We start from the raw sequence: 23,900 nt of genomic DNA on the forward strand, positions 1-23,900 counted from the left end.
CTGTAGAGCAGGGGTGCCTAGTCCATCGATCGTGATCAACCAGTTGACAATGAGGCTTGATCCTGAAGCAATAAAGGACTCACCGTTCGTGAGGTTGGAATGAAGGAACGACAATTACACAGTCACACTCACACAAAATCAGAAGAAAATAAATAACATGAGTTAAAAAACAATCGAATAAAAGAAAATAGAGATTTTTGTTTTAAGTTGTAACAAACTATATCTTATATAGTTAGTGGGAAGAAATTAAATATTTTCATGAGAAACATTTTTTTTATAAAATATCTGATTATTTATTATTAAATCATTTGTTTCATTAATTATACGAGCCACTTATTTGCCGTTTCACTAAAAGAGCTGTACAGAATTTAGAACTTTGATACCTTTTGCTACCATCTCCAGGCTTGAAGTCTTTATCGCAGCTTCAATCGGCTCATTCATAATGTCCAAGTACGCGCATTCCTTAGACGCGCTCAAATAAACTCTTCTTTTCTCATCTTTTCTGGGGTTTGGGTTGGTGCTTTAACTTCACAAGAAGCAGGCATTTTCTTACTTTCACCATTTTCATGCTAAACTAACATATATATTTTTATTTTTTTTTAAACCTGCCGGGACAAGTAAGATGTCAATCTCCAGCACTCCACAGCCCTCATTTCTAGAACCTAATGTGTTCCGCCCCGAACAGCTCTAAATTAATGTAAGATAAAAACCGATAGATGCAGGGGAAAATAAATCTTTATGACTCTTTGAATTCTGTCTGGCACATACTTAAAGGAGAAAATATTTAACTTTCAATTTTTTTAAGGACACCTCAAACCATGCACCCCACCTTTGGGGTCTTAATTGGGTGTTGATCAGGGGGACTCCAACACTATTTACTTGGGGGCCTCCGATGCCTTCTCTCCTTATTAGAGCATCTACAAAACTGTAAACTTATCACACATTTAGAGCATACTGTATATATTAACTCCATGGTCAGCAACACACGGCTCAGGAGCCGCATGCGACTCTTTAGCACTGCCTAGTGGCTCTATGGCACTTTGCCAAAAATGTTTTCAAATTGAAAAAGTAGAAGGAAAGAAATATGTTTTTTTTTTTCTTTAATTTGGTTTCTGTAGGAGGACAAACATGACATAAAAGTACGTTTTCCAATGCTGTCAAATTGGAAAAAAATTATACATTTCATCACCGGGTGTTATTTATATAGCATTGTCTCCTGTCTTTTCTTTTGACAGCGTCACAATCTAACGCTGCACTCCTAGTGTCAACAAAGGAGTCACATTAAAATGGGTTAGAGCATTATGCTGTCATATGCAAATTTTTAGGTAACAATGTAGCTGTTTTTTTTAACTTACTTCTGATTTTGTCAGTATATATTTTGAATGACACTTGGGAATATTATTTGTTTTGTAGCTCAGACCTGACAATGGATCGCTGCTTTTAGTATTAAAATGAATATGCTGCTAGTGTGTTTTACCCATGTAATGACTTTCTTTTGACATTTGCACAATAATAAAACAGAATTAATGTGATTTTATTTACCCTATCTTATCAAAAGGCTGTTGTTGTTGTTTTTTTAAAATGCTACATTTAATTGCACTCTTTTTGTTGCTTTAGATGAGGGGCATGTTATGCATGCTCTATTTTTTTTGTTTTCTTTTCGAATCCTCAAAATTAAAATTACTTTACAAACTGGATATTTTTTTATTGCATTTCTTTAATATTATCAAATAAATGAAACATACTGTAATTCAATAATATTAAACTTGAGGATGTACCCTATAAAAGAGTAGTCAAGTGGTGCATCATTCTCCACAGGACGGGCTGCATTTAACTTAGTCGATTCGATAGTAGGCTAATATACTTAGCTATTATAGATACACATGTGTTGCATTCATTATAAGGTTTGTATAAACCTTTATTTAAGAGTGTTGTTTTTTTGGTCCAACACAGCTCTTTCAACATTTTGGGTTGTCGACCCCTGTACTAACTCAACATTGCGCAATATTCGATGTCTCAAGGTGGTTGAATGGTGCACATCACTTTCAAAGAAGCGCTGAGACACAGCAGTATGTTTGATGCGCAAAGTTGCTAGCAGGTGACATAGAGCGTTAGGTGATGTAATATGTTGAAGGTCAGTCATTGGGGTAATGTGCTAGGAATACGTTTATGGCTGTTGGGCAGTCGTTGCGTGGAGGGGAAACTATAATGGGCACAGTTTGTCACCTTAATATGCTTCGTTCCGGCCCAAAGATGGGCTTTCCCTCAGAGTCGGACTTTGCTTTTTTCCCTCGTTTTCCACGACGCAAACATAGGGAGTTGACGGTTATTTGAAATGTCTGATGACATTTTTTAGACATATTTATAATGATCGATCGTGTTTAGGTCCACTGTTCAAAATTGACTGAACAATTGACAGTTGTCCTTATAGTTGACTCATTTTAATGCAAAATGTGAACTTGACAATGTGAAATACACTTATTAAGAGCCTGGACCTGGATCGTATTGTGTTCCGAGTGATTTACTCCTTTTTTAGATTGAAAAAAAAAACAAATCTTACCCCACTGCAGGGTTCACACAGGTGATTGAAATAATTAAAGATACTTTAAATGCAATGGAGTATTTTCAAGATGCTTAAAAATGCTTAAAATTGTTGCCATCTTTTTCGGTAGTCCGACTCAATAGACCACGCCTTACATGTAGAAAAATAAAACAAATCTGCTTAAAAATGATGCCTATTTGCCTGGTATAAATCTTTTTTTAAATGGTGGGAGTTTTAGAAGGAGGAAAAGCAGTAGTAGGCAGGTACGCATTGTTAGTGTTGGTGGGATTAAGCAAAGAATGTAAATTAAATCAATCAGCCAAAGAACATTTTTAGCTCATGTTTTCAGTATTATGCTTAACACTCACCCTACATTAATAATCTATCCTGCATATTATACTCATGGATGACGAGGGATATTTTCTAAACTCAATCCATTTATTCACAAACAATGCAAGAAAAAAATTTCACGTCCGGCACCGAATGTGTCAGATGGTTAATTTTCAACAGTTGAGTGAATGTCTTTTTACACCTGAACTGATTTCTAGTGGCCGGAGGGAGCATTTGGTTTGCATGTGTTAACATTCGATAGAAATGACTAAGAGACTAGCTTTTTTTTTACATCAGAAATTTAAATCATCCAGCGAGCCGGATGCGGCCTTGTGGGCCGTATGTTTGACATTGCTGCATCAACAAATTGGCTTTATTTAAAAAAACATATATTTAAAAAGGAATACAGTTGAGGACTTTTTGGGTGGTTGGAGATATGGTAGAAGACTAATGAATTTGTAGCTGTATGAAACTGCTAATGAGTAAGCCCAAAGCAATGCTTTTGCCCCTAAAAAATAAGCGTATGTAATCAGACAACATGTCAGATATTGTATGCCCGGCTTTTACCGAGCGAACGCTAAAGCTGAGTAAATTACAGCTTCTGCCCTTTATCCCCTTCATCACAGCCCCGAGCCCCTTGTCTTGTCTGTTGAATCATTGCCACGGATGCTTGAAGAATCCTTCATGGCTGTGGCCTGAAGGCTTTGTCCCATAATTAATCATATGAAATGGTCTGAAACGAAGCAATCTGGTATCATAGTTCACCAATCTGTGCACGGATGACGGCATTCGTCTTGAGACAAAAAGCCTCAAGTGACTAATGAAGATTGCGCTGCCCTCCTGGCTTTGTCCGGGTCTGCAGTAGAAGGTAGCTTAAGTGATAAACGTGCACACGTACGCATACACAATGAGCCGTACCTTAAGTCGGTCAGGGTGTGTGCTTGTGATGAATGTTGGAGGGTGGAAGCATAGGTGTAACTAGCCCGTTTTTGGGGTGCTTTTGGGGTGAGCACCCCCAAATTTAACCTAAGCCACCCTCAAAAACTATAGTATTGTTAAATCTCTCTTTTCTTTAATAAAGAAGAGGAAAATCAAAAATATGATGAAATATGTTAGGCAAAAAATATATATCATTTTTGAGTTTTTTTGTGATTAAGAAAATAAACATGACAATTGAAAATTGACTTGACTTGACAACATAAGGCTCACCTAAATCATTGCAGAACACAAGAAAAAATACAAGAGGAAAAATTGTGGGACTAGTGTTTTTTATTATAGCCTTTTATTTAAATAACCTAATTTGGCCCAGCCTTACCCAGGCCCTATCCCTGTCGGCCCCCAAGTAAATAAAGTTTCAGTCCTCAGACTTAAAATAAGGCAAAACATTTGTATGTATTTGCAGTGCATTCATTCTCAATTTTCGAATGTTTCGAGGATTGATGCTAGAAGCTGTCTCAGCAACGCAAGTTGCTTAAGCTAATACAGCGAGCGGCAGCATCTGTGATGTCAGCCACTTTGGCAAAGCTTGTTGCTAACGCTTTGCTAGTCCCAGCGAGAGAACCCTAGAGCAATGACAATACAGATGCTAACTACTAACCGCTTATGCAAAATATGTGCTCATTCTCATCTCATTAGCTGCACCGCTTATCCTCAGTAGGGCCGCGGGGGTGCTGGAGCCCATCCCACCAATCATCCGGCAGTGGGCAGGGGACACCCTGAACTGGTTGCCAGCCATTCGCAGGGCACAGAGGGACAGACAACTCGCTCGCTCATTCACACCTAGGGACAATTTGGACCGGCCAATCCACCTGAAATGCATGTCTTTGGAATGTCGGAGGAAACTGGAGTGCCCGGAAGAACCCCACGCAAGCACGGGGAGAACATACAAACTCTGCACAGGAAGTCCGGTAGCTGGATTTAAACCCACACAGGAGGTTCCCAAGACCTTAGAACTGTGCCTGCACACTCGCTAACCACTGCCCCTCCGTGCTGCCATGTGCTCATTACTTAAGTTAATTTTGTGATTTATCATGTCTAGTCGTTCTCAATTTCCAGTTGATATTTTTTAATTGAGAAGATTGTAGATGCCTTTAGCGACACTAGCCAATATTATTCAGGCGCCGTCAGTAATCTATATTTTCTATCTTAGCAAAAAATAATACTTTTCTATCAATCTAAGATATTATTGGATAGAAATACAACAAAATACTTTACAAATGTATCTTAACACAGAACAACATTTTATTTCAGGAGAAGTGTACAGAGAAGAAAAATACTTCCATTTGTATGATACAAAATGAATCAATCAGGAGCCGATGAAAACCTTCTCGAGGGCCAGATGTGGCCCGCGGGCCTCAACTTTAACGTATGTGGTATATAGGAATCATGGACCGATGTATTTCCATACAGAAGCACGGATGTTGCTCAGATTGTGCACGTAATGAAATTGTCATGAAAGCACAATACACACAGGGACCTTAGGCTGTGGGCTTGGCATAGGGGAGTCGATAGATTAGTGTAATTGACTTAGCCGAGGCAATCATCTGCCCACTGCAGAGTGTCAAACAATGGCAGCAGCGCTCCAATAAAAACAAAGAAATCAGTCACAATGACTGGGTCCTTTTTGATCAAGTTGTCATTTATAGCAATAAAGGATCAGTTGTAAACCAAAGAAAAAATATGGATTGATACATGATAATGTATTTTATGAAATTACTGTGTGCAAACAACCGTCAAATTGCAGTTAGTGGACCATAAACCGCTAAAAGGTCTTAACATTTACAGACCCTGTTAAGTGAAATCCAAGATTTGCACTGCCGCTTTAATTTAAATAGCAGAAATAAGTCTTGCCTAAGCTTGGTAAGAGCCACTTAAAAATCTATCAATTTGGTTCAGGTCGATAAATTATTAGTTTTCATTGGTGCCCCCAAGCCTTTTCTTGCGTACCGCACAAAACTACGCACAAATTTTCGGCTGCACAGTGATAGCTGCAAATACAGGATTAATTTGTTCCCGGATCATACTCATAGCTCGAGATTTTTTTCCCGACACGACAAACAGCTGTACATTTTCATATCAGCCTAATTCATTCCGGGATTGTCCTAGTTTCATGAATCTTAATTGAAAAATTAAATTATCGGTTCCCGTCCTCCTAAAACCATCCAAGTTAACTTTAGTTACAGTAAAAATTACATCTTCCTGATCACTAAAAACATTCAAATAGTAATTAACATTAAAAAAACACATTGATAAGATAAACAAGATGAAATTGAAATGAAATGCGAACACTTACTTTTAAGCTAAATGTATCTTAATGTAACTTGAAACGAACGTACACAAATTTTTTACAGCACAATGTTTTGGGAAAACCTGTCGTAGCATGCATAAACTGTGACAAGCTGATGCTGGCGATAAGCGATCTTGAGCAGTCTCTAGTGGTAGCGTCTGGCAGTTCCCAAATAACTTTTAATATGGCAGGCAAAAAATGTGTTCGAAAAACATCCTGTATCACAATTATGTGGCTGTATAACGTGAATTACTGTATATACAGTGAAGAAAATAAGTATTTGAACACCCTGCTCTTGCTTTTCCTCCCACTTAAGAGATTATGGAATGGTCTGAAATTTTCATCATAGGTCCATGTACACTGTGAGAGAGATAAACTGAAAATAAAAATCCAGGAATCACAATGCATGATTTTTTAACGATTTATTTGTGTGATATAGCTGTAAATAAGCAATGTAATATGTTTCCTATAGTCTTTAAACCAGGTTTCGACACACTGCAGCAGGGATCTTGGCCCACTCCTCCACTTAGATCTTCTCTAGATCAGTCAGGTTTCTAGGCTGTCGCTGAGAAGCACGGGAATAGAGCTACCGCCAAAGATTATCGATTGTGTTCAGGTCTGGAGACTGGCTGGGCTGTGCTAGAACCTCCTTACGGAGCCACTTCTAGGTTTTCCTGGCTGTGTGCTTCGGGTCGTTGTCATGTTGGAAGACCCAGCCATGATCCATATTTAATGCTCTGACTGAGGGAAGGAGGTTGTTATCCAAAATCTCACAATACACGGCCCCAGTCATCCTCTCCTTAATGCAGCACACTCGTCCTGTCCCATGTAGCGAAAAACACCCCCAAAGCATGATACTACCACTCTCATGCTTCATAGTAGGGATGGTGTTCTTCGGATTTTACTCTTTATTTTTCTTCCTCCGAACAGGCTTAGTGAAATTATTACCAAACAGTTATATTTTGGTCTCGTCTGACCACAAACATTTTCCCATGACTCCTCTCTATCATCCAAATGGTCATATGCAAACTTAAGATGAGCCTTGACATGTGCTGGTTTAAGCAGGGGGACCTGTCATGCCATGCATGATTTCAAACCAGGACGTCTTAGTGTATTACTTACAGTAACCTTGGGAACGATGTTCATTGACCAACTCCTTCCGGGCTGATTCCTCACCTTCTTAGAATAATTGAGGTCCCACGAGGTGATATCTTGCATGGGGCTCCACTCCGATTGAGATTAACCGTCATGTTTAGCTTCTTCCATTTTGTAATGATTGCTCCAACAGTGGACTTTTTTTAACTTTTTGACTTTTTTAATGACCTAAAACATGTGCATCTGATTCAGGATGATACATGGAGTGCAGGTGGACTTCTAATGGGCGGACTAACAGGTCTTTCAGGGTCAGAATTCTAGATGATCAAATACTTTTTTGCAGCTTCATCACACAAATAAATTGTTCAAAATCATGCATTGTGATTTCTGGATTTTTCTTTTTAGTTTATTTCTCTCAGTGGACATGCACTTGTGATAAAAATTTCAGACCCTCCCATGATTTGTAAGTTGGTGAAATAGCAAAATAGCAGGGTGTTTTCCTCACTATATATATATATATATATATATATATATATATATATATATATATATATATATATATATATATATATATATATATATATATATATATATATATATATTGTTTATCATCTTGTATTAGTATAGAATATATCACATAGATGTATTGTCTTCTTTTTTTTAGTGTTTACTGTTGACTAAACTTTAAACTTATCATTTTGGTCCTTCGAGCATGATTCCAGCTACCGGTCATACCGTGAGCTGACAAATTTCTAACATATGGACAGATATTGTTTATCATCTTGTATTAGTATTGAATATATCACATACTAATATTTCAAGAAAACCAACCAACAGGCACCCACCATGAACAGTTGAATGATATGTTATTAAATTCAGGTCTCTTCTTGTGGGCATGGCAGTGTATAAGCCAGTGTGACACTGCACCTCATTTACAAAGAAATGCAACAGCAATTATATGAGAATTAATACGTCTATTTATGTGCAAGCTGTTTGCGTGTTTGTGTATGCTAAATGTGCGTTTGTGTGTTTGTGTGGGCTGATAATTGCATACGACATCCACTGCTGCCATTAACCTGCAGAGAGAGAAATGAAACCATCAAGAGAAGCACATAAGAGTGCAGCCTTGGTCAGCTCAGTGTTGGCATGGCTATTTTAGTATTCATGGGCTTTCTCCGATGGTCTGAGTAAGACCACACATACACCCACACTCCTAATGCCTTGTGGAATCATTCCTTAGGGCAAACTAATAACCTACACGTAATATTCCCAGTGCCTAATACCAACCACTAAACCTTAGCATGCCATCTAACCTTCACTTAACTCTAAAGCAGATACTTAACCTGACCAATTCAGACTTTTGCTCTGCTTAGTGCACAGAAGGCCAAGGATTGTGAACTGGCCCTCACTGGTTTTAATGAGGAATTTCATTAGCATTTTAATGAAGAAATCAGGGAAAGCTGACAAGCCGTTTTCAAGAAAATGAAGGACGAATGGACAAATTCCCACATTAACAAGTGCCCAATAATTAACTTGAATTGCTGGCAAAGTACTTAATGCAGTATGCGGAACTGTATCAAGCGAAAGGTGTATGTTTAGCTACTCTTGTAATTTCACTAGGAACACGACGATTGGTATGCATATGCTTTTGCCCACATTAGCTGTACAGCTAAGAGTACACAGTAGATAGAAAAAGACACTCAATGTGTTCTGAGTTTGGACTTTTTTCAATTGTGAACTAGTATGCATGCATGTTTCCTATTGGAGGAACTTCTGGTTCTTCGGCACTGTCCATGTTTCGATGTGGGCAAAATTTGAGTTAAAGTTTGATAAGTGTAAAGTTTAGTCTCATCTCTCATCTCATTAGCCGTACCGCTTATCCTCATTAGGGTCGCGGGGGGGCTGGAGCCCATCCCAGCCATCTTCGGGCAGTGGGCAGGGGACACCCTGAACTGGTTGCCAGCCAATCGCAGGGCACACGGGGACAGACAACTCATTCGCTCATTCACATCTAGGGACAATTTGGACCGGCCAATTCACCTGAAATGCATGTTTTTGGAATGTGGGAGGAAACCGGAGTGCCCGGAGGAAACCCACGCAAGCGCGGGGAGAACATACAAACTCCGCACAGAAAGTCTGGAGCTGGATTTGAACCCACGACAGGTTCCCATGACATGAACTGTGCCGCACAAGCGCTAACCACTGCGCCGCCGTGCTGCATGTAAAGTTTAGTAGACACCTTAAAATGTTGTGAATTCGAAGAACATCAACATGATTGGCCAATAGTGGCAATGATTTAAACAGTGCATAAGAGTTAAAACAGCAGTCAACAGTGTACAATAGTAGTCAAAATAATGAACTTGTCATGAACCAGAACAGGATTAAGACCCAAATGCGTGACGTTTCTCACACAAGCCTTTTATTTTACGAGAAATGGGGAATCATGCATGTTGGGCAGCAGTCTGGCATGGAATGATAGGAAGCCAGAGGCCGACGAGATCGATACCAATTGCCCGAGTAGATATCGGACGGATGGGGTCGATACCGGGCACGACGGGACAGACAGGAATAATAATGAAACAGCATATCGAAATAAACAGGACAAACTAGACAGGAACGAAAACTGGAGGGAATAATAAACAGGACAAAAACAGACGGGAACGAAACTAGAAACCGGCATTAAACAGGACAAAAATAAACGGGAACAATACTAGACAGGAAATACCAACAGGAAACAGGACCGAGTCAAAACCCACATCTTGCGGGTCAGAGGTTTGTTGACGGACCGACAAACGAAGAGTGAGAGCACTGAGCTTAAATAGACGGAAAGCCAATCTGTCAATGAGCCGCAGCTGGCGCCACACGGGCGGGGCTCATTTGACGCCATGGCAACCATGACAGAACTGGCCTCCTATGCAATTCCTTTCCAGGCATTCAAACAGAATTAAATTATCAGATTTAGAGATGGAGTTTCTTAAACTACATAAAAAATGTGAAGATGGGTGAGAGTTAGTCCCACTTACACGGTCAGTGTTCTGAATCACAATTTCCTGTTTGAAAGCACATTTGAAAGTGACATTGTTTGAAATTTCTTTGCAGAATAAAGAAAGAAAAAGTTAGGGGAAAAGGGACAAAAGATAAAAGAAAGAAAAAAATGAGAGAAGACCAAAACGAAAAGAGGGCAAAAGCGGGGGGAAAGAAACAAATGGAAAGAAGAAGAAAAAAGAAGAGAATAAAAAGGAAAGGAGAGAAAAAGCAACAAAAAGATGAGGGGGAAAAAAAGAAAAAGGAATTGGAAAAGAGAAATAGGTAAATAGAAAAAACAGAAAAAGAAGAAAAAAATGCTTGGAAAAAAAATCAAGAAAGGAAAAAAAAGAAAGAAAATATTATTTTGAAAGGTATTAGAAAAAGTCCATGTTTGGAACTGTCAGCAGTGAAGAATTGCATCCCTAGGGTTGCCCAGAAATATCAGGAGGTTAGGGATCCGTGAAACGCGAATGTTTATGTCATAGTGTATTTATTTTTGCCTATTTTTTAATCAATATGTTTTTTTACCAATACGAAGTGCTAAGTAATTTACGATGTCCCTTTAAACCTTCGTGTTGAAAACTACCATCTCGCCGGCCACAATTTGCCCCTGGATTAAAGTAGAATAAAAAATAATTATTACAGAATTCCTGCTTGACAACTTAATGTAACCTGTGGATTTACTTGCTTATCTCAGCTGTCTTCAGGCAGTAGAATGGTGTCATCCTGAATTGGTTGCCAGCTGATAGTGAGGTCATTTTAAAAAAATGTATATTTACTTATAATACAACGACCCATCACAGCTGGACCGGAGATGTTGGACTACCCCAGTGCTCCTCAATTACAGGGTTCGTTCACCTCTTTAACAGCCAAATTCAAGCAGTTTTAAGGCCTTATTTCCCGTTTTTTATTACCTTCAATATAGGCTAGTTTTCTTTGTTGTTGTTGACTTTCATGACTGAAATAAAGTCGCTATCCTGCTGCTAGGTTATTCTTTGTGTTATTTTGAGATGTTTCTATCTATGATCTACAATCTTTTTGTGTCAATGGGCTGCTATAAACTGACATGACTTATTCCATTCTGCTTTAACAATGTACACGCAGCTTTAGTAAGTTTACAAACATGGAAAAGTCGGGTGTCGGGTAATAACGGAGTTTAATACGACAAAAAAAGGACTGTCTGGATAAAAAGCTGAAAAATGAGCCAAATTTGGGCTTATTTTAATGATATATATAGTTTTGAAGAAGACTGCATTTAATCTTAGAGACTCCTGATCTCTTGGTTTTTGTTTTCTATCCATCTATCTATCTACCCTTGTCGTATCCCTCGAGAGGGGTGTCCGACAGCAAGATGAAAACATACACAAAAACAAAGAAAAGAAAAAAGGAAAAAGTAGCAAAAACACACAAACATTGACCATGTCCAACCCAAATATTTGGCTCGGGGTGACACGACACACTCTTCTGTTCAACAGCAGGGCCCGACAGCTTTCACTGGTTTACCCCTGCCGCATCATACCGGTGCCCTTCCCATCGCTTAGAACGTGCCCAAACATCCCACTATCCTTTCACAACATCTCACCACTCATTCCTATCACCAGCAAGAGCTCGGTCTTCCACTACATTTTGACCTCTTTCCTCCAGTGCACTCATAACACCATCCATCCACGTCAATCGCGGCCTTCCTCTTGGTCTCCTTCCATTTACTTCTGCTCTGTAGATCTTCTTCAACATTCGCTCCTCATCCATCCTCTCCATGTGTCCAAACCAACCGAGTACTCTCTTATCCACACGCTTGCTCAGTTCCACTACTACTCCAGTACTATCTCTCACAATTTCATTTCTCAATCTATCCAATCTTGTCACTCCTAACATACTCCTAAAACATTTGATCCAAAAAACATTTAAATTCCTTCTCAAATCTGTGTTCAGGCTCCATGTCTCTGCACTATACAACACAGTTAGCACAATCACTCTCTCTTACAGTCCTCTCTTTACATCCATACTCATACTCTTGTTACTCATCACTCTCCTCAGAACACCCTAAACCTTGCTTCCTTGATTCACTCTGTGCAAAACCTCACACTCAATTCCACCAACTGCAGCCACATCACAACCTAAGTACCTTAAGCTTCCAGCACCTGTCAATTCCACCTTATTTCCAACGCCATGCCCACTCCATCGCGTAAACATTTCATCACCTTCCTCTTGCCAACATTCACACATAACCTACGCCTATCACACACTCTTCCAAACTCCATTACCAACCTTCTCAATTTTTCCTCAGAATGAGCTACAAGCGCTGTGTCATCTGCAAACAAAAACTGACTTACCTGCCACACGGTTCCACTGTTATCCATCATCTCTAACCCTCTGCCAAATACTCTTGCATTCACTTCTCTCACCACACCATCCATGTATACATTAAACAGCCATGGCGACATCACACACCCCTGTCTCCTCACCAGTCAACACAGGGAACCACTCACTTGTCTCACTCCCTTCTCTTACACATGCTCTGCTGTTCACATAAAAACTCCTGAATGCCTCCAACGACTTTCCACCCACTCCATAAATTACCATCACCTGCCACAACGCCTCCCTATCAACTATGTCATACACCTTTTCCATGTCCACGAAAGCCAAACAAACATCCATACCTTTTGCAAAATATTTCTCATACACCTGTCGTACTGCAAACACCTGATCCACACATCCTCTTCCTTTCCTGAAACCACTCTGCTCTTCCATTACCTCCTCGTCTGTTCTTCCTCTCACTCTCTTAATCAAGACTTTTCCATTGAGCTTACCCAGCACAGACAACAAACTGATCCCTCTCGAATTCCTACATTCATACTTATCACCTTTACCCTTATACAATGGCACCACACATGCCACTGCTCCTTTTCTAGCATGTCCACCCGTAACTCCAGACTTTCTACCATGCAATAATGGCAGTTCATTCTATTCTATTCTATTCTATTCTATTCTATTCTATTCTATTCTATTCTATTCTATTCTAATTCTTCTCAGTGTTTAAAAAAGCTCAATCATTTAGTACTTTATTTTTGGTTTTTAGGTATGTGAATATTTGAATTTATATTCCATGTGTTTTGCAGGGTTCCAAACATATGTGTAGTGTAGTGGAGGTGCAATTGCAGTTGTGAAAGTAAAAGAACTTTAAAAAAAAAGAAAAGTTCCTGAATGTCAAGCGCCCGCGCTCCCCTTGACGGAGCCTTGCCCCCACCTTTTGAGAAATACTGGACTACCCCCAGAGGGGGGCGTTAACCTTTGTCTTCTATGAGATCTGGGGTTGCGGTTGCGCGGCAGGTTAGCCATCTTGTCTGAAGGCTGAAAAATGACTCGTGGTCGACCACGTGATGTTGATCAATAAACCTGAGTTCCAACATACAAAAGAAAAGATTGTCCTTTGTACCCCGCCGTTATGTCCGGTTGCCATTTATAGAAAACAGGACCAGCTCCTACCAAGCTTTTATTTTACACTTCAATAGCAATGTACATAGAGAACAATAACCATTCACCCCACGCAGTAACACTTAAGGACGATTAAGAACAAAAGCGTGTTTTTGGAACATAGGAGAAATCTAAAGTACCTGGAGCAAATCCACTCAAGCACGCGTAGAACATGAACTGTGAATTGTCAACCTGTCAGATACCACGCAATTTGAAATAATCCACAGTATTCAGATTCAAATAAGCGTTAACTCTTTGACGGATAGCCATTTTTGGAAAAGGAAGATCTACCAGTTCCAGCTGATTTTGAGAATTTTCAATGATCTTTGGAGGCCTACAAAAAATTGTGTGTTGAGGCTATATAAACATAGAAAATAGCAAATGAAAGATCATCATCTCTCACCAGGAAAGAGGTGTTTGTAACTTAATATTTTTTTTCAATTATCTGCTATAGAAAATAGGTTGGTTTTACTTTGGAAAAAAACTCAATGTATTTTTAGCACTTGGTTGGTTAACCACTGGGGTTGTATGGGCACCATTTCCTGTGGTGTGTATTGGACATGTACAGCATGGTGGGACCCATCCCATTTGGTTCCACCAAGTCTCGAACCGTGGCCCTTACAAACGTTAGGAGAATGTGCTTACCACTTCACTAGAGAAACACTTTTACTATTTCTAAAGGGTCTGATTAAAACACTGTCACAGCATTTACAAATGGGTCATGTCAACACATTTTAGAACAGAGGTGTCAAACTATTCTCACTTTAGCTGAAGGGCTAGGGGTCTTTCGGGAGGTTGTTTCTAGTTCAGAATGTTTTGTGGTCTTTTTTACCATTTTTTTTGTTACCTTGTTCGTATCTTTTCGAGTATGCCAGCCTCTGCTCATGCTTCCCGGCATTTGGGTCCACCCGAGATCAGAACAGGTTTTTTTACCTAAATCCTGTTGGGTTTTTTTTACTGAAGATTTAGTGTCTTGTAGTTTTGCTATTGTTCATTTGTAGAAAAAAAGCAAAAACAAAAAGTATGAAGTGATTCCTGTCAAGGTTGCCATGGTGCCCAATTAGCCCCCGCCCGTGGGCGCCAGCTGCAGCTTGCTGACAGGTTGGCTCCCTGTCAGTATTTAAACTCTGTCTTGACAGTCCTCTTTTGTTGGTCCGTCTGCGAATCTCCATTTTTACACGGCAAGCCCTTTTTGGCCAGTCCTGTGTTTTTGCTCCAGTTTTTCTCCCGCTACGATCTGCAAGACATTAAACCCCTAATATGCCCCTGATAATCAGGTAGGCGCATTGCATGGCTGACTTCGCTATCGGTGTGTGAGTGTATGTGTAAATGGGTTAATGTGAAGTACATTGTAAAGCACTTTGGGAGGTCTTCAGTACCTGGTTAAAGCTCTATAGAAATACAGTCCATTTACTGTTTAAGTCTAAGCTTAAAACTCACTTCTACTCTATAGCATATGAATAACCTAAACTTCTTATATGTAATAACTTGTGTAGCCCTTCAAGACTACTTGTGATTAAGGGCTATACAAATAAAAATGACTTGACTTTAATTATGTCTATCATTGATCTATCTGTTGAGTAATTCACCTGAGGTTGCAGTGACACAGTGTTCCAAGGCTTAAAGATAATGTATCGCAGTGATATCACTGACAACATGAACAAAGCATGCTGGTTTAAGATCAGGTAATTGTGTAATTTTGTAACTGTAATCCTGTGCAGTCCTTTGAGACATTTTTGTGATTAAGGGCTATATAAATAAATTTGACTTGACTTGACTTGACAAAGTAGTAGTTTTCCTCGTCCCTGCTCTCAAGGTAAGCTGCTGTGCTGAAACTGAGTCCATCCATGTTTATTTACTTCTGTAAAAGGGCAGCATATGTTTCTAGACAAAGTGTAATATGCAGCTATGAATAGGTTTATTCTGCTTGTTTCTGTTTTTAATACTGGACACCTACAAAGGAGATTGCATTGGACTCACACCGTTTAAGGATTTATAAAACTGTGACATCTGCTTTATAAAGATGAATGTATCTTTGCCATTGGGGCAGAAAATGAACTAAAATTACCTGGAAAAATCAAATAATACACAAAAGGCTCTTTTAGCAAGTAAGCCAAAATTTGCTAGTATCATTTGTATCAGTACTACAAGTCAGATAATTTTATTCTGTTTTAAATATTGAACTGTGAAGGAGATTGCGTAGGATGCCTGTTCATTATTTTAACCATTGTTCCTCAATCGTGTTTGTTATTTTGACTATTGAGCACTACTCACATCATTGTCACTGTCGGCCAATAATGATGCTGTTCTTTGAGTCCGTCACCTTAGAGGGCGGATCTGTCACAGACCAGAAACAGACATAGGACCCAATAGCGCTCGTTTTCTCAGTTTTTATTAATAAAGAGGGAGAGCAGGGCTTGCTTCCACGATCCGATGGTTGACGGACAAGAGGAGCAGGAGATGCGGAAGTGGCGAGGAGGGTTGAAGACAGGCAGGAATTAAGTCGTTAGCCGGGACTGGAGAGCAAGGGCGGTGTCAAGTTAGAAACAAGGTCGGCAACAGGAGTCAGGCAGGAAGCGGGGCGAAACAGATCGGGTAACGGGCAGGCAGAACGGGCCAGAGTCAGGTCTGGAAACAGGTTGGCAATGAGGATTAGGCAGAGAAAAACAGGGCAGGAACAGAGTCTGACGTAAGAGCTTGCCGAGCTGGGAGCAACGGTTCGCATAACGATCTGACAGGGATCTCTTGGAAGTCGCGGGTTTAAAAGGAGTTCATCAGCCAATCAGCTCTCCGGGCTTGGCGCCAACTAAGCAGTCGCAGGTGCTCTGATTCGGCAATCATGACAGGATCTACTTATTGTAACCTAGGAGATTTCATAAAAAGAAAGGGCTCAGGGCAGGGCTTTAGAACAGATTTGGAATTTGGCAGTGTGAGGGTTTTTTATACAGTCCAATCTTGTTCTCCTTGCAAGTTTAAAATATATTAATGTGTTCTTTCCTTATTTAGAGTGTCTGCTAAACTATAAAAGCATCTCCCATGTGTGAACATTAAACAATGTTTCATCTCAAGATCACTTTTGACCATGCACAGAAACAGTTTCACAGTTTTAGTGTTTTGAATGGCTTATCCCATATTATTTACTTCCTGTTTTTTCTGCAGAATGATTGCTCCATCAAGCAAAAGCTTCCTGGTCAACAACTTGGCAGCAGGAAGCCAGTACGACCTGTGCGTACTCGCGATCTATGATGACGTCATCACCTCTCTGACGGCAACCCGCGTGGTCGGATGCGTGCAGTTTACCACCGAGTCCGAGTATATGAGGTGCCATTTTATGCAGTCACAATTCCTCGGCGGGACCATGATCATCATCATCGGAGGGATTATCGTGGCATCGGTGCTCGTTTTCATCATCATCCTAATGATACGCTACAAGGTGGGTCTGTCTTTCCGTCGCTAAATGTTTGCCTGAAGGTTAAAAAAAATTACAATACATCAATTATCCATTACTAAAACACTAATTTCTTTTCACTTTTGCTATTTCACGGATTTGCGTCATGCATTGTGTTCTGCATTCTGATTGGCTGACTTCTATAATCAGATTCTCTTGCCTGTATTAACAGTTCCTAAATTTTTATCTTTATAGATATGAATTGAACATGGAACATGAACTGTTCTGAACATGGCTTCCCTTGCCTACTTCTTGCTGCTCGATATCTGGCAGCGATTATTTCACATATTGAGGTTTATTTGGCTTGGGGTGATAAGTAGTTGAGACCTTCAGTGTGGTTTGAAGGTGCTCAGTGAGTCTAGACCGTTTCTAGGACTCAACAAATAAATATTGTATTTCCCACTTGAATCAGTCTTTGCTCATCACCAACCTTTATTTTCACTGCGGGCTTTGAGAAAGACATATTTGGGTTTCCGTAATATATATATATATATATATATATATATATATATATATATATATATATATATACAAGGTGGCCACAAAGTCACGCATCAATGTTAATTAAAGAAGTTATAGTAGTAACATTTATTCAAATTCAAAGTTCTTTACAAGTCTTACAAATGCTCGATAGGTTCGCCTTTTGCAGCTATGCACGAGCCAATACAAACTTCAAAGTTCCTGTAGACACGATTCAGTAAATCAGCATCACCATCAATTTGTTGACAAGCATCAATAATACGACTCTTCAGATGATCCAAATCACGAAAACTTTCCGCAAGCGCGTTTTTTCCGCTTCTTTTTAGATCTCACTCAGTGATTGGATGCTTCGTTCATTCCGCACACAACGGTGTAAAGTGTCATTAATACCAAACATGCGGGCCGCACAAACATTATTATTTCATATTGTTGTGAACCGCTGTGAAGACGAGCGAGATTTGGCCTCTTTCTCTGAATGTTAAATAACATATAACATATAATGGTAGCGGGGCAGCACGGCGGCGCAGTGGTTAGCGCTTGTGCGGCACAGTTCATGTCATGGGAACCTGTCGTGGGTTCAAATTCAGCTCCAGACTTCCTGTGCGGAGTTTGTATGTTCTCCCCGTGCTTGCGTGGGTTTCCTCCGGGCACTCCGGTTTCCTCCCACGTTCCAAAAACATGCATTTCAGGTGAATTGGCCGGTCCAAATTGTCCATAGGTGTGAATGAGCAAATGAGTTGTCTGTCCTGTGTGCCCTGCGATTGGCTGGCAACCAGTTCAGGGTGTCCCCAGCCCACTGCCCGGAGATGGCTGGGATGGGCTCCAGCCCCCCCGCGACCCTAATGAGGATAAGCGGTACGGCTAATGAGATGAGATGAGATATAATGGTAGCCTTGCTATAATAATATTAAAAGCTAGAATGGTTATGCACCATTAGGGCATCACCTGTGCTGAGACGGGAAACCATTTTTGGGTTACATTTCCCCTTTTAGGTGGCATTTTCCTTTTTGGCAGGGTCATATGGCACATGAGAATAGAAAACACAAAGAGTAAGCAAAGAAAAGTATGCAAGAAATCCAAGGAAAAAGCAAAAGAAAACTGGAGGGTGAAGGTTAAAAAGCAGCTCTTTAGTCACCCTCTTGCTCTTTTTGCTGAAGAAATGCACAGTAAACAAAACCAAAAGTGCCAAAGTAGTTTTGTTTGACATATTTCACATGTAGGGTAACCTGCCTGACTGCGTTTAGAAGACCCTGGTCAGATATATACTCCTTCCCTCTTTTCTTTGGGTGGACAGAAACACAAACAGACGAACGAACCAACAGACAACTTGGCACATTCTCTGACATTATGTGAATCCAAACCAGTACCACACACCAACATATGGACATCACAACATCAAGCATCTCGCGGATGGACCGTGGGCCGCGTTTTTGAAAAGGCTTGTTTACAGTATCTTGGTTCACCGATCCCTTAACCTCCAAAATCGTTGGGGCACCACTTCCTGGAGTGTGGCTGGGGAAAGTACAGAGTAGTGGCGCCCATCCCTCTGTAGGCCGTTTTTCGGGGTAAGGGTTTGGTCCCCAACAAGAAACATAGAGAACTGGTTTCCATGGTTATCAAGTAGCAGGAGAAGCCTCCTGGTCTGGCTCAGATACAACACATTCTATATCCGGTTGACGTTGTTTTCGCTGAAAAGTGTAGTCCTGTACTTCAGAGATGCGCCAGACCTTAACATTGATGGGCATCGGTTTGTGACAATACTGATAATAGATTGTAAATCACTAGGGATTAACTATTGTTTTTTGATCGTACAAAAAGCATTGCATCACGGACAAATTACAGGCTCAAAGGCTCATTGTCTGATAAAGGATTTTCAGTTTTGTATATATTTGGGTCTATGAACAAGTTATTTATTTATTTAAATGAAAAGATAACTAGACATACAGTATTTGTATTTGTTAGACAAATGATTCGGCTTGTAAAAAGGTTTTGTTCTTTGATTCCATTGCATTGTTGAGTGAAGGTTTCTATTTTACACATTTCACCTATAACAGGATCATTTGGAACCTTACACCCCACTATAAACAAACAAATCACTGTATATTTATTTCTGTACTGCCTTATGCTTTTTGTTGGATAACTTAATTTCACAACGGAACAGAGTAGGTACAAATGAATGATACCACTGGAGTGCATATATTCTATCCAATGGAATAGCTGTGGCTTAGTTTTACAACAGTCAGAGTGTGTTCCACGTAAATTGTCTGCTTTTGGAAGTGTTTTGATTTGGAAAGCAGCGGCATCGTTTAAAGACTATAAAGTATGAGACGAGTTGGTCTAGATTCAGCACTTCCCTGAAATGGCATGTTAAGCTACCTCTTAAAAGTGGAGTCAAGCTGTGCTGTGGTTTTATGTTTACAATGTTGCAGTGGGTGTTTGTAAATGATTCATTGTCCATTTGAGAAGAATTTTGTTACGGCTGTATTTTATATTTTATGTTCGACTGGCCATGTACATTACAGGTATTCTTGCATCCAGATATCTGAAGCACCAACTGCGCATAAACTGAGGATGAACGAGCTAACACGAAAGAGGCTTGACTCACATACAGCTGGCTTCAAATCACAGGAACACTTTTGAATGGATTTGAAAATGCATGCACCATTTCTCTTTTCAAGCTTTATTAGGTACATACTATTCATGAAACATTTCTTTCAGCCAAGTGTAGTAACTATTATCAGTGAAAAAGTTTCTGGTGATTTATTTTTAGAACTGGGGTGTCCAAAGTTGTGCCCCCGGACTAGTCTGGTACTGCGGCAACTACCATGACAACACAAAAAGACGACTTCCACGTCTGTGTTAATGTCTTACACTAGTCTCCGTTATATGGTTGCCCTTACGCTGTCGTCAAGAAATATAGGTCTCACATTTTTAGCGACACAGCCCTTATTTAGGTTTTCTTTTGTGACCGTATGTAGTCGTCTTTGAAAAAACATCTGTAATGGTCACATGATCCGAAAACACGTGACTGTAAGAAAGCGGCGTGAGTTAGTTCATTTTTATGGCTGTTTAAGCCTGGGTTTTTAAAATCCTGTGCGGCTTGTGCAAAGACAAAATTGAGTTCGTAAATTTGAGCAAGCGGCTTTTAATCAGGTGCACGCCGAAGTCAAGAATTTACAGTAACCTTCCAGGGTATTTTTATCTTTAAAATATGTCTAAGATAATTAATTTCTGTTTTACAGGTGTGTAATCCAGGAGATGGTGTTAAAGGAATGTCCATGTCAATGACCAACGTTCACTCTCAGACCAACAGTCAGCAGTCACAAAGGTGCAGCGTGACTCCCAGCGCCTCCAAACACGGTTCAATTGGATTAGAAGACCTGTCAGGAGGCTCAAAGAAGAAAAGTGGAGCACCGGGTGAGAAGGATGTGACAACTATTTCCTCCAACTCTTCACTGCCGGACTGCTCCACGGACACTTCTGTTCTCAGTCAGCACTGGACAACAACAGGAGCTGAGGAACATGTGAAAATAGTTGAGGAGAGACCTCGGGTTAGCATCTCCTCAACCGTTGTTACCGGCTCGCTAAACCGTCCTAAACGGAAACCCGCTCCGTGTAAACCCAGCTCTGCTTGCTCGAACACTTCGGCCGCCCTGGAAAACCTTTCGAACGCAAGCCCTCGCCCTTCTTCAGTCCCTACCGGCTCGTCCACTCTACCCAGTCTTTCCACGCGTAACGATTTCCTCAATACCAACTGCAACAACTCGACCTCATTTAATCAAGATCAGGCTCCTCAGGTTGCAAGCCACAGTCCCTTTCCTACCATCCACTACCGAGAAACACCTATTCTGCGCCGGGCTCCTCGGGCACACACTTCTTCTGCTGCCAAGTACCAGTCTCTACCTGTGGGGGAAGGCGAGAGGAGAAGGAGGTACTCCCTCGGCGAAGGAGGCTCAAAGACTGTCTCGAGTCATCCAGGGAGCGTAGCAGCTCCAAAATTAGGACGTATCGTGCGGGACAAAAGGAGTCAATCCATGAGCGGGATAGTCGTCTCCAAAGAAGGGGAGGCAAACTCCGAAAGGGGGCACTGTGATTCTGACTGGATCTTAGAAAGCACAGTTTAAATGTAAACCAGACAACAAAAACACATTATCTATTGTTGTTGCTTTTTGGTTGTTATTTTGAGTGTGCTAATGTCTGAGTTTTGTTTGTGTGGGTGGATGAGGAGTAAAACCAGGCCGCAATGTGTGTGGGCGATACTGGCAATTATGGTATCGATAAGATCCAAGTAAATACAGGGTAGTATCAATCATTACCGATCCAATACGGCTACATTTTGCTTGAAAATGTCATGATCATTGAATAACTGAATCCCTTTCCCATTGAGTTATAATTAAGATAAGGACAGCACAAAGTTTTTAGGCACTAAAAATGTTTGATTTTTTTAATAAATAACTACAATGCAAACTTTAAAGGGACAGTGTCTATTAATCCTGCGCCATCTAGTGTTAAAAAATATATTTGTTTTTTAAAGAAAAAACATTATTGGGTTAAATTATAACCAAAAATACATGAACTGTCATACAAACATACATGTTTGTGAATACTTGTTGATCGAGAAATGTGCATAACATAAGCCTCAGCTAGAGGGAGCTGACATAATTGTTAGCCATCTTGCTGCTACGGTTACCCAAAAACTTCAAAACGGCTGTGCAAAGAAATGAGAATAAACAAGGTGAATTTTGGTCACTTTGAGTCTTTGTCATTGGTCCTTGTCTTGTTTAGCCATTGTTTTCTGTTGCACTACACAGTACAGTTACATTAGTGGTCAGTTAATACACACTCTCCCTTTGACGTAGAAAAATATATATATTTCTATTACAACAGTTTCAGAACATAAGTCAAGAGAGTCAAACCCAAATAAACAGCAATATAACGAAAATAAAAATACTGTATAACAATGTCAACTATAACACCTTTCATATCACAATATTTGGATAACAAACTCAGTGCAAATAGAGTAAACAATACAATGCAAAAAAAACCTTTAACGCTATTAATCATCCCAGATAAAAGGAAAAAAATGGATGTACTATGAAGAATAAAAATACTTCCATTAGACAACTGCTTCAAAACAAAAGTCGAAAGAGTCAATGCGAAAAAGCAGCAATACTGTATAACAATGGCCACAAGCCAACTAAAATACCTTCCATTACACAATATTTAGAAAATAAATTCCGAAATGCAAACAAAGTGTAAACACCAATTATCCAATTTGAAAGTTATTTTTGTGTATTCTTACAATCTGCTGACAGCTTTATTATTGTGTTAGTTAAAAGGGTAACACTATATCAATCCAGGGACAATAATATCAATCAGATTTAAATACATGGTCAGTATCGATAAAAACGATATTTGGATCGATCCGCCCACCCTTTGTGTGGATATTTGTGTTCAGTTTTGTGTGTATGCATGGTTGTGGATGCGCCTGTTTCTGTGTGACAAAACGACAAAATGTCATCTTTTGCAAGCATTGGTTTATTTATTTTTTCCGAGTCCGAGTTTACAACGATTTGTTCCCAGCGTTTTTGTTTGCAGTTTTTTTCCAGTTCGACGTTTTTTGTATCTCTTTTGGAGTCCTTCATTCGGCAAGTGGAGATCTTGTTGCGTCCTCGAATTGTCCTGTTGGTTCCACTTATAGCACAAAAGTATACAAGACAATGGGCTCACGTTGTAATAATCACTATCTGCAAATAACACAAAAATTGTCACTGGGGTAAAACTAAAAAAAGGAAAAATATTTTTTAAAAAAACATCAGACTCCACAATTCACCACAAGAGAGTCGTACCCAACAGCAACTGTATGACCCCACAGTGGCAAGAGATAGCAGTCGGTGCCTTCTTTGCACAAAGATACTCAAGCTGGAAGTAGCTCTCGGACCGAGGAAGACTCAAGTTTTCACGAAGCCTTTCTTACCTTCAGAGAAGTAAACGATGTTTCTGGGAAAACAGACTGAAACTGAAATGAAAACTTTATGGACCTCTTATGAAATTGATATTTTTTAAAAAGAGGAATATAGGGGGGAAAAAAACATGAATCGAGCAAAAGCTTTTTTGCAGACATTGGTATACTTCAGCCGGGTGTTGTTCACGTGTTCCTAAAAGCTTATGTACAGAAAAAGACAACATGTACGGTGTTGTTATGTTGTGTAAAATTA

General features: G+C 40.0%; 1 protein-coding gene across 2 annotated transcripts in view; it reads left to right on the plus strand.

The window, feature by feature from the left end:
- lrfn5a (leucine rich repeat and fibronectin type III domain containing 5a) overlaps positions 1-22,515 on the plus strand; it is a 214,114-nt gene extending 191,599 nt beyond the window's left edge. For both annotated transcript variants that reach the window (XM_088354418.1, XM_088354419.1), the window contains exons 9-10: positions 16,914-17,187; positions 20,925-22,515. In XM_088354418.1, coding sequence (XP_088210544.1) covers positions 16,914-17,187; positions 20,925-21,806 — 1,156 coding nt within the window. In that variant the 3' untranslated portion in view covers positions 21,807-22,515. The remainder of the gene's footprint in view (positions 1-16,913; positions 17,188-20,924) is intronic.
- The last annotated feature ends 1,385 nt before the right edge of the window (positions 22,516-23,900 follow it).

The sequence above is a fragment of the Urocampus carinirostris genome, chromosome 15 (assembly GCF_059441175.1).
Source record: "Urocampus carinirostris isolate Australia breed hairy pipefish chromosome 15, RoL_Ucar_1.0, whole genome shotgun sequence".
NCBI classification, from domain to species: Eukaryota; Metazoa; Chordata; class Actinopteri; order Syngnathiformes; family Syngnathidae; genus Urocampus; species Urocampus carinirostris.